Source organism: Parasteatoda tepidariorum, chromosome 6 (assembly GCF_043381705.1).
Source record: "Parasteatoda tepidariorum isolate YZ-2023 chromosome 6, CAS_Ptep_4.0, whole genome shotgun sequence".
Lineage (NCBI taxonomy): Eukaryota > Metazoa > Arthropoda > Arachnida > Araneae > Theridiidae > Parasteatoda > Parasteatoda tepidariorum.
The window spans coordinates 27,427,345-27,439,840 of NC_092209.1; the positions used below are offsets into that span (position 1 = coordinate 27,427,345).

Sequence of the window (12,496 nt, forward strand, 5' to 3'; positions counted from 1 at the left end):
AAGAAGTTTCCCACCACAATGAATGTCTTAGAAAAAGGGAACTGTCCTAAATATATGACGCTGGGCGTTAACCGGTTAAGCAATAGCATACCTGCCAACTCTTCCTGAACATTTTATTTTCATATTTAATGTGGTAGCAATACTCAGGTTATTCCAATTAACGTTTTAAATTATAATGATAATTATAAATGAGTTTGACCACCACTACATATAAATAATTACAATAAATATATGAAAGCATAATAATTCTTGCGCAAGCGAATTTCAAAGGGATCAAAATAAAAATATATTTTTGAGTCAGATTGTTTTTCGTTTATTGTTTTACAACCACTCTGAAAATCCATTCTCGGAAAGAGTGAAAGTTGGCAGGTATGCAATTGCAATGAGAATGCATATTCGCTAAATCTCTTATAAATGATTAGTGTCAACAAGAACTAAAAGCTTATTCTTAATGAATATGCAAAGCTGTAGATGGAAGGCTACAATCTCAGAGATGCCAACTGCTCCGGACACGCAAAAATAATTAAATAACGGTAAACAAATAAAAAGTAAATTTTGCAAATATTTGATTGCTTTTCAAACGGTATAGCATGACAAAAGTACTGTTAAGTGGTGAATTATATAAGCTAAAAATCTACTAAACTGAATTTATTAAACCAAGGATCACAATTGATAAACTACCACTTTAAAATGTATATTTGCTGTCCGGAGCAAGTTGGCATCTCTGCAATCTTTAAAATAATTCAGCGAATCAGTGACTTTCAGCAAAAATCACTGATTTCACTTGTTTGTAGTCACCAAACTTTAATATTTAGTTGCGTAAACTTTATCTTAGAAAAAAACTTTTCAACTGTCTGCTTTCAAAAATTTTTAGAAAGTTTCTTTTGAATCATGCAGTTCAATCGGTTCTTTTTATTGTTCACTCTTCAGAAATTTATTTTTGAAATATTTTGTTAGGGGCCCAGAAACTTTTACGGGCCTTGGGCCTGAATTTGTTTTAACTCGTTCACGCCGGGTGTTGCGCCTGAAAGCGGGACGGAAAAGAAAAAATACTGGTAGAAGAACTATTTCAATATTAGATAATATTCGGGAGGAGTTAATCTATTCTCAACAATAACAATTCACTGTGAGGAAATTTATCACGGCGAAGAAGCAATTCAATGTAAAAATTGCATCCGTTAAAAACAATTGGTAGTTATGGTATATTTATTATTCCCGGAAAAAAACTGAAAACTGAAATTTATTTGTTACCAGTTTTTACTCCGGTGCGCCGCCCGATGAGACAATCTAGCGTGACCCACCGGTGGGTCACCCCGGCGTGAACGTGTTAATCGCTCCCTGCTTATTTACCTTTTAAACATTCATTATTTTTCCCCAAGTAGAAAATCTCAGAGGGTAGAGAACTTAAATCAATATAAAATGAAATGTTTGCTTAATAAAAATTCTGGTTTAAAGGGTTAATTCTTATAAAAAGAAAGTGTTTTTTTTAATGTTAAATTTTTTTTAATTCAAAATTTTTTCAGTTTCCTGTCTTTAGCTATTGGAAAGATAAAAAAGTGGTATTCGTCGAGTGCTTGGATAAAAACGTAACAGCTAAAATACCTTCATTGTTAACGCTGGACGTATCTCCGGGATTCATCTACTTTCACGAGGAACTGAAACTTATTTTTGTGAAATGCAAGGTGAGTTTAGCATATTTTTTAACAGGGGTTAACCATAAATCATAATCTCAAATAATTAAAATATTAAATATAATATTTTCCCCTTATTTTAACTCAAATTAATACAAAATAATAGAAAAAAATATGAAAAATAAAAACTTTGCATTAAAGGGTTAATCTTTTTAAGAGGAAAGTGGTGTTTTTATCATTAACATTATTTTAATTCAAAATTTTTTCAGTTTCCAGTTAATACTTATTGGAAAGATAAAAAAGTGGTATTCGTCAATTGCTTGGATAAAAACGAAGTTAAAACAGCTGAAATTCCTTCATTGCTAACGCTAGACGTATCTCCGGGATACATATACTTTCACGAGGAATTAAAACTCATTTTTGTGAAATGCAAGGTGAGTTTAGCCTATTTTTTTAACTGGGGTTAACCATAAATAAATAAAATATTAAATATAATTTCCCCCCCTTATTTTAACCTAAATTAATAAAAATAATGAAAAAAATCACGAAGAGTAAAAACTCTGAGTTAAAGGGTTAATCTATATAAAAAGAAAGCAATTTTTTCATTGTTAATTTTTTTTTTCAAAATTTTTTCAGTTTCTAGTTTTTACTTATTGGAAAGATTAAAAAATGGTGTTCGTCAATTGCTGGTATAAAAACGAAATTGAAACACCTTATATAACTTCATTGTTAACACAGGACGTATTTCCAGGATACATATACTTTTACGAGAAATTAAAACTCATTTTTGTGAAATGCGAGGTGAGTTAGTTTGAAACTTATAATTTTACACTAAAAAAGAACAAGGCCATAAAAACGAAATGTATACCTTTAGATAATAAAATAAATCATCAAAATTAAATTTTTTAAGCAGAAAAGAGAGAGAAGGAGTAATTTTACTTTTCTCTGACTTAACCCTTTTGAAGGCCGTGGTAAGTATACCATCACGTTTTACCACTTTTAATTTAGGTTTCCATTTTTCAATAACTTCAGCTTTCTTGAAGTGAGTTTGAATAAAATTGGTAACCATTTGTCACTTTTAAAAAACGTATAAAAGTTATAAATACATAATTCCTTTTGAAGTTTGTAGCATTTAAGGAATTTATTTTATAAATAAAGAAAAATAAAAGTCAGTAAGTTCCTAATAGGTCATGTTAAATATATTTACCACCAAAAAAATGGCTTTTTTATAAACTAAATGAGTTTTTTTTTTCAATTACTGTTCTCAAAACAATTTCAATTCCAAAAATACTTTAATTTACCTTTACTAGAAATAAAGGGCCCGTTAAAGGGTTGAAACGAAAAACGTAGGGCACATTACATTCAAAACAAGTAGGAGGAATTTTCGTGGTAATAGAAGTTAAATAAGAAAGTGAAGTCCCCTGAACCTGACCCAATTTGCTTCCTTAGCCATAGGGCACATGATTTTTGAGAAACTTCAAAAAATTGATTAATATTTGTATAAAAAATTAGTAGTTTTTTCAGCTGAAAAAAAAAGGCTCTTTTCGGTTAGCGAAGCGCAAAAAAAGCTCATTTAGTAAAATTTATTTATTTTTATTTTAATTAATTTTTATGTGTTAAAAAAAAGTTAGTGAACGTCTGCATTTTTTAGCAACTTTTCGTTTGTTTTCGGCTATGCGAAAAGTACCGTAAATACTTCCAAAATTTTTCTCGGTTTTTTTTCTCCAAAGTTTCTGAGAATATTCCATTTCAACAAGAAATTTTGTTAAAAATTATAAGACTGAAAAATTTTTGTTCTTGCAGTTCTATAGATTATTTTTTTTTCAGCTTAAGACTATACTAATCAATAGGTTAATTTCAAAATACTTAATAATGGATGTGGAATATTTATTGGGCCAAGGGCGAGGTTAGGGGAAGTTACACATTGCTTTTTTAGAAGTAAAAAAAAAAAAAAAATCTGCGTTTCTTTTTTGCTTTTTACTTTTTCTGATCAAGTGGATGTAGCATCTCAAGTGTATTATTTTCTTACAACTCGTCCTTTATAATTATTCGCAGATACTTAGTTTAGTATTTTTTACTGCTTTGATGAAAAATCAAACATTTCTACAAAGTATTTCTAAATTAGACTGGCTGTTTTTAAAAATCAATGACAAGAAATCTGTTTTAGATCAAAGTAACAAATTTTACTCGAAATTCTTGTAGCAGCGCATACGTTTTCTTCCCAGAATTTCGGTTTTTAACTCAAAAATATTCCGCCAAATGGCGCTATAAGTCTTTTCCACTGCTTTTACCGTTGTGTTTTCATGTACAAAATTTTTTTTCACCGATTTGTTATCATGGTTATTTCGAATATATTGACATGTGATTAACAGTTATTGAAAGATTCCAAAAAATTATAACGTGATTTTAATCTGTAATTCTTCCATTACGAAGTTCACGGCTTGCAGTGTCATCTGTTAAAAATTGTACAAAGAACAAGAATTTTCGTATTTTAAAGTACTTTTAAGCTGCGTCACATATAAATTTGCTGCTAGAATCGTTTATTTCTTCTTTTCCCCTTTAAATCTGAATCGTTTCCTATAAATCTTCATTTTTAAAAACCACCAGTTTAACTCAGCAGAAGCAGGTAGTTTGAATTTTCCACGAAAGTTTGTTGCCCAGCAAAAATAAAATGTTGCTTAAAAAAAAAAAAAAAAAAAACCTCGTAAAAAGTTCGAAATTGTTTAAACTGCTTTGCTTTTAAATCTAATTGAAGGGATTTAATAATTGCTCCTCTCAATCTCGTGAGCTTCGGCCTTGATGCTACAAAAACTATCAAAACTTTGGACTTTTCCAAAAAAAAATTTTTTTTAAATAAATGATAAGCCAATTATTTCGTAATAAAATATTTAGTACAGAAAAGTAGAGCGGAAAAGTCCTTTTCAATTAATTACCAGTTGTAGAACAATTAGTTTTTTAGTAAATTTTAAATGACAAAAAGGTCTAAAATATTAGTATTTGCAGTATCACTAGATAAAGTGGCTAACATTTAATCAATTCACTTGGACGTAAAATTTAGCGATTAAAATAACTTCCAGCTTTCCACAAATTTTTTCCAAACGTAGATCTTTTTTTATGAGCTAATTTTATTGGACTATGTATTAGTATTTTAATACTGCTTAAAATAATTTAAAAGAATACATAAATTTTTTTGTCAAATTAATAAAATATCCTTTTTTTTTCTCACTTCTTTAGGGCGGCTGGTGTGGAGTGGTTAAAGTGAAATTACATCCATACGGAATTATGCCCGCATCACGATTTTATAAAAACTTTATTAGAAGAAAAAAGGACTATTATTTTATTTCTCCTGAATCAGGGAAAAAAAGACTAATGACGCTTGCTTAAGTATACAACGAGCTTACTACCACATTGCTGATAAATCTTTCGGTTTTCTTATAACATTTTGCAGTTGCCTCCCGTTTTAACGACCTACTGTAATCACATGCCATTGATTTTATAACTTAACTTCATCGTTCTTTGTGTGTTTTTGATTCATATAAGAAAATAAACTTTGACGCCCTCTAAATGTTTTGCGTTTTGTTTTCGACCATGCATTCTTTGATAAAAATTGTTTGCTTGGGTGTGTTCTAACGCTTCCTAAAATTTTGCCCATCTTTTTAGAATCACCCCCCCCACACACACACGCACACACGCACACACACACACACCATTTGCGTATTTATCTATATTTCAAGAACTTTTTAAGCGAATTGAAAAAAATTTTAACGCAATGATAAAATTTGTTTATCGAAATATAATTCCTTGCAAAAAATATTTTTTAGTAAATATTAATTTTTTTAAATTTTATTTTAGAATGGTCATGAAACTTTTGGATTGTAAGGTATACAATTTTTCGCATCATTTTGAAGAATTTAATTTTACATGGCAAAATACAAAATTTCAGCAAAATCAGTTGAGTAGTTTTAATTTCAAAAAAGTCAGATATATAAAATTTGATTCCTCAGAAACTTCAAATTCGTTCAAATTTTTTATTTTGCTATGAAAAGTTACATACTTTAAAATGATGTAAAAAATTTTATACCTTGAAATTTTTTCGACTATTTAATAAAATTATAAATATTTATTACAATTTATTTTTTTGTGTGGAATTATCTATGGATAAACGAATTTTATAACTGTGTGTAAAATTTTTTTTAATTTGCTTAAAACATTCTCTAGTTATGTCAAAAAATGCAAGAAGTGAAATTAATATTAAGGGGTACAACAGGGTGGCGACATACCTAGAAAACATGGAATCTTCAGGGAATTCTTTTCCTAAATTAAATTATTTTCAATTAAAGCAAAGCAATCAACTAATCTAAACTAAAAGATCATGTGGTTAGATTGGAATTCTTTAAATAATTTACTTTCAAATAAGAAAAAAAAGAATAAAGTAGCTTTAATTAAATTCTAGAACTAGTTTTTTTCTATTGAATATGTTACAAGAAATTTGACAATTTTACATTTACGGCATTCATTTTTGAATACTGAATATCTCTTAAAATAATAATTCTAATTCAAACCAAACAACATTATTTAAACAATTGATACTAGATACTGATTTAAAGAAAGTATGATCAATGAATTTTATACAGAGAAATGTTTAAATTAAATACAGTATAAAATGGCCCTATATTGAAATTTAAATAAATATAAAAATGTATTGATTATAATCGCCTGGAATTATTTTCTTTTGCTTGATGAAAATATGTTAAACAGCACTTATCCAAGGTTTTTTGGGTTACTACGTATTTGCCATTTGGTATACTTTGTACAAAAACTACTTAAAGTAACGCATTAAAACAATTTTTCTTCAATAAAAGCAATATATTATACAAACTGAACATGTTTTCTTAACATCTATCTTAATTTTTTAAAAACTTATTTTGTACCAAAACATTAAAAATTCAAAAAATAAAATCTTACTCAGATCTTCAGCAGCTCACGCGATTATATCCGCAAAAAGGAGTGCTTTCTAATATTGTATCAATATAGCCAAAGCAAAATATATCAATACAATAGTGTGAGGATCACTCAAAAAAATTGAATTTAAAATAGAACACATTGAGTAAAAACTATACATGAAATAAACACATCTAGCAAAAAACAACAAAACAAAATCTATATAGCAGGTAGCGAAATTCAAATGAACTTACACATACCAGAATTTTTCAAGAATGTTTTAAAATACCATTACAAGATTGCCTGATTACAAAACATGAAAACAGATAGAGTAAATAGAGGGATCTTTTATGTTGCGTCCTTACTGCAGTACTGAAGCTCGTTCGATTTGTTAGTCACCTTAGATTGGCCCGAAAATGTATCTACGTAAGGTAATAATATTTTACCGGATAATTTAAAGTTAATAATTAATACAGTTGATATTTAATTATGTAATTTTAATGATTTTAGAAAATTAACATTTATTTTAGAAAAGAGAGAGAAGGAAACATGAATTGCACATTTTGCACAGATTTTTAGTCACGGATTTGCCCGAAATGAATTTGCACAATAAATAAAGATGGAAAAGTATAGATTGACGAAGAAGTTTGTATTAAATTTATTAATAATAACATACAATTAACTTAATGATTTTATATAGAACTAGATTTATCAATTTGCTTTTTGGATAAATAAACATTACTACATATTCTTTTAATTCTATTTATTTGATTAAATTGATATTTAAATAAATGTTTTTTGAAACTTTAGAACTCCAAGCAGTTATTTTTTAAAAATTAAAATAATTTCTTTTATCGTATAAGTCAACAAAGCAGATATTTTCGTCTTTCTTAATTCCCAAATCCAAAAAATTAAAATTAATATTATCATGATTACGAAGCAAGATTAATTCCTCGGGTTAAATATTATTTTTACGAAATTGTATAATCTTGAAAATTAAAGATAATTAAATCATCAATAAAACTGAAAACAAATGTAATATTAAGAGTATAAGTTTTTTCATAATAGTGTAAAAATAAATTAGTTAGCTTCGAGAGATGGAAAATTAGATCCTTGTGGTATTCAATCAATTTGAATAAAAATATCTTTCCGTTGTAAAGATAATTATTAAAAAGACAAAAATTAATTAGATTTTGCTAATAATCAAAGTCGTAATTAAGGATATTTTTAAAATCGTAGTAATAACTCCAAAGAACATCTTTCAGTTTTTAAAGGGGAATGCTATCGAAAAGATCCTGGAAATCAAAAGTCACTAGAATTTTATTTTGTTTAATAAATTCTAAAATCTGTTGATAATTAGTGATAATCCAAGAAAAAATTTCATTAATAATATTTTTAATAATTTTATTAGTAGTTAGAGAAATTATAAGTAGTTAGAGAAAACAGTGCCAGGTTTAGTTAGGTAAGTATTAGACCCACATGTGATTGTTCTAAATTTTATAAGAATTTTATGAAATTTTGAACTGATAATTAAAAAAGGAAATTGCATATTGCTAAATTTAATTTTTAACCTCTTATGTAAAGCTAAAATTTTTTTAATGATAATATTATTATTAAAATTACTAAGTTTAGAATTTTGACTGTATATATACTATACATTATAATATTTTAACTATATTTTATAAAACTTATTTTCTTAATTTTCTTCGTTTTTCTCTTTTTCTTTCATCCTTATTGTGCTACATATATATATATATATATATATATATATATATATTTGTTATTTGCAAAATATTTCGAATGAAAGTATGTTTTTCGCGCTATGTTTTAAGAATATTGAATATTAAAATCATAAACTTACATTAAAATAAGCTGGAAATAAAATTCTTACTGTTTGTTTTTCATAAAAATTTATCAGTTGAACATTTTTTTTTCTACATTCACTTTGAAAATCTTGGTGTATGAAGAAACATTATGAACTCTAGTTATAACTTTTTATTTTTAATTAGTTGTCATACTTGTTTTTAAATTATGTCATGACATGTTAAATGCATTAAACTAATAGCAGTCTATTTTCCATTTTTTGAATTTCAGTCGAAAAGAAATAAAACACAAAATTCTAAATGAATAAAATGTCTTATTATTTGTGAAAATTTCACAGATATTTACTGAAGATCTTTTGGACACAGCTGAGTTTATCTTAAGAGCTATATATTTATACACAAAGGAGTCAACAAAATTGAAACAATAAAAATAACAGTCGTATAAAATCGTCAAAGCAGCTGAACCACGAGCATCTGGAAAAATTGATGCTGAGGAAACCATACACCATATATACAAAAAGATATGTGAGGAAAATCCATTGTGTACCATCCATTATGTTAAAAAAACCTGCAGTTCGATGCGCACAATGCAAAAAGAATATCCAGCCTAATTGCGCCCCCCCTCTTCTTCACTACTTTAGTAATGAACTTTATGGAGTGAGGGAAGAGTAGATAATGTCAACCTTCATCGATGGAAAGGTACCCCAACATACTCATACTCATATGTGTTGGTTATCTTAGCGTCAGCCCCGCTAGGGGCTCAAACTAATTCATCTGAGTGGAAATAAATAATAAATCGCCGAAGCGCAACTGAAAGGTGAAAGTACCCCAACATAGAATCGAGTTACAAGTGAATTGTATTTTTGTAGTGGTATTTTGTAGTGGTAGACACACTTCAGTACACCAGAATTATATCTGTGATAGATTTCGATGAACGGATACCACTATAGTTCGTTCATCAGGAGTTGGCACTTGGCTCCACCTTTATCACGTGGTATTGGATGATACTATTTCGCTATTTTGGGGAGAAGGAAGTAAACAAGGCTGCTATTTGGCGATCGTATGACAAAAATATTTATTTCGCAATCTTCATGTGTATATTTTGAACATGTGCATCTTATTTCATAAACTTTTGATATTTCTCTCTTTTTATTGTAGTTTGTTCTTTCTGAGATATTTTGCTGGGAAAAGGTTTTTAAGTATAAATCTGCTAGAATAACGAAAGGTATAATAGATGATGATAAAGCGAAGTAAGTGACTGAAAAAGAATTCACTGTTTGTGTTTGGCCATCACCTTCTACATCAGAATGCCTCCACGCGGTTTCTTATAAGTAGTCTGCGCAGACTACTTAAAAAGTGAACAGTTTGAGCGTATGAAACCAAATTCTATTTTAAAATTGACTGAGAGGAATTTGTCATATATATTTGAGAATTGAATCTGTAGTGGTAGACAAGTAAATAAGACAAACTAATCATATTCAAAAATTAAAAAATTTTTTTAAACACATATTTGCTACCACTTTTTTATTTTTACTAGATTTTCTATTAAAGGGCTCTTTCGTAACATGGTTTGTCTTCATAGTGGTCTGATTGGACTACCTATAAAAAACCGTGTGGAGGCTTTGCGCGCATTAGAGGTTATCTCGATTTCAAGCGGGGAAATGTTTTTCTTCTTACTCCCCCGCACTGAAATGAACTCTACTCACGAGTAGGTGGAGCCAAGTGCCAACTCCTGGTGAACGATCTATAGTTGATTCATTGCTGTTTTGCGAGAAGCCGGGAGAGTTGTATTAAGATCACCGGACTTCGAGTGCTGATCGTGAGAGCTGTATTAAGTTCCCTTTAGCAGTCAAGTGTATATGTTGTTGTACTTAATCGAGGCTGAGAAACAACAGCGATCGATTTAACATGTCTTATATACAAGTGAATTGTATTTTTGTAGTGGAAGACACACTATAGGAGATATTTAAATTTTTCACCTCATTATAGATTTATAACAAGAAAATTTAGACTAAAATAGTTATAAAATCCCACCTCCGATCATCAGACGAAATATGTCCATTTTATTTATCTTCTGACAATTCTATGCCCATCATGAGAAGGCCGAAATGCAGTTTTCTGATTGTCAGCTTCAAGCTAAGAAAAATTCATATCCTTGCTAACATTGAGGCGGAATTCAGCTAATTTTTTTAAAATTACGATAGCTCAATTAAGCTAATCCGAAGCCCGTATTTTTGTAAATATATCACATTTTGCGATATGCAAAAATACAGGCTTTTAATAGGACGAATTTTTCCATCGTAATTGCGAAAACTTAGCTGAATTGCGCCCTAGGAAGCCATGGATTTACGAAATATAGATTTTTTTTGTGTTCATACTCTCGATTAATGAAGATAACATAAAAATGATGTATTTTACGCTGTGCTGATGTTTTGTTTAAAAAAAGTTCAATAAAGGAGGAAACGTAAAATAAACTTTCTATCAGATTTTGGGGCCCGGTGCAACTGCCCCTACCTTAGGGCGCTTTTTCATTACACGACACGATAACGACAAAACGGATCCGATTGTCGGCGAACGACATAGGATCAAGTAAAATACATGGTCAGCAACGGAGCGCTTTTTCACTCACCGATACGGTAACGATAATGTCGTATCCGACAAGACGATAACGTTTGTCGGAATCAAATGTCGGTTAGGCAAGAAAATTTCTCCTCAAATCGTGGCGATTTTATTAGTTGTTGTGTATCTTTCCTGTTTTATCTCCTCTTTTGATATCATTATTTTATTCTTTTAATCAATTTTAATATTTTATTAGATCATGTCAAATGTAAAATTCGAAAATAAAAGTTTTATATAATTTATTCTCATGTCTGGTTATAAATTTTTAATTTCATGAAGTTGCATTTTTTACATTATAATGAGGCTGAAAGACGTAAACAATCATAAAAGTTTCATTGGAAATTTTTATAAATTCATTATATGCTTTAATGAAGGGATGGTATTTTTTATAATAGTAATGGTTTGATAAAAAGGCAAATAAAGACCCTTATGTATTTCAAACAGAACTCGATCTAACTACTGGTTTCTGCTTGATTGAATAATATAAAGTCTGTTCCCTGATTCAACTGAAAAATTTTTTTGAAACATGATAGAACGGCTTCATAAGATAAATTTGATAAAACTCATTTAAAAAATCATCTAAAAAGATTATTCTAAATGAAACTAATATTTTAATTCGAATTGAAAAAAACGTTAATACTTTAAAACATTTAAAGAATTTAAGTAATGTTAAGTGATTACAGACATAATTTTAAGTGTAGATTGGCGGCACTTAAAAACCGCCAAATCTGTAGCTGCTGTGGCGTTAATACGTAAGTACCATTTCGCGCACCCAAAAACGTTTCTGCACTGCTAGCTTTTTTCTTCTAAAATAAAGTAAGAAGTTTGAGACGACGATTATCATCCGGCATATTTAAAGTTTTCAGAAAAAAATCACAGCAGAATACAAGCAACTGCTCACTTGTTGGGTCTTTGTGCCAACTAAATTAAGTGAACGCCAATTTACGATACTACCAGTAATTTTATCAAAAAATAACATATTTTATTTCTTAAACATTTTAGAACACAACACAATGCCATTAGTTTCAGTCGCCCTAGGGCATAACACAGATCAGAGGTCTAGTGCCCGCTTGCGCGGGCAGGTACCTTGCCAAAATTACATGATCCAGCAGAACACAACAACATTTATTATGTATCTAACTCCGTTGCCAAAACGAATTCAAAACTAAAACTTATAACTTTTCGAAACACGTTCAAATAAATTATTTAAATTTTATGTCTCTACACACTCAAGCTCGAAACATTGAATGAACAAGAATTTCTACTTCTCGGACTAACGATATCGGACAAGTGAAAAAACAGTTGCTTAAACGATCCGGCAACGACATTGTCGTTCACACATTTGTCGTCCGATTTTGTCGGTATCGTGTCGTGTAATGAAAAAGCGCCCTTAGTCAGACTCCATTTATAATATTCACTTATACACCGAATTAAATTAGAAGTTTACCAATTTTCTTCTGTGTATGCAGAAATAAGTTAGTT

The 12,496-nt window shown here is 29.2% G+C and overlaps 1 protein-coding gene across 3 annotated transcripts in view; it reads left to right on the forward strand.

The window, feature by feature from the left end:
• LOC107439034 (methionyl-tRNA formyltransferase, mitochondrial) overlaps positions 1-5,196 on the forward strand; it is a 47,623-nt gene extending 42,427 nt beyond the window's left edge. For 2 of the 3 annotated variants that reach the window (XM_071182129.1, XM_071182128.1), the window contains exons 9-11: positions 1,524-1,682; positions 1,901-2,065; positions 4,866-5,196. In XM_071182129.1, the coding sequence (XP_071038230.1) occupies positions 1,524-1,682; positions 1,901-2,065; positions 4,866-5,015 (474 nt within the window). In that variant the 3' untranslated portion in view covers positions 5,016-5,196. The remainder of the gene's footprint in view (positions 1-1,523; positions 1,683-1,900; positions 2,066-4,865) is intronic. The other variant, XM_071182130.1, reaches the window with a different exon arrangement.
• The last annotated feature ends 7,300 nt before the right edge of the window (positions 5,197-12,496 follow it).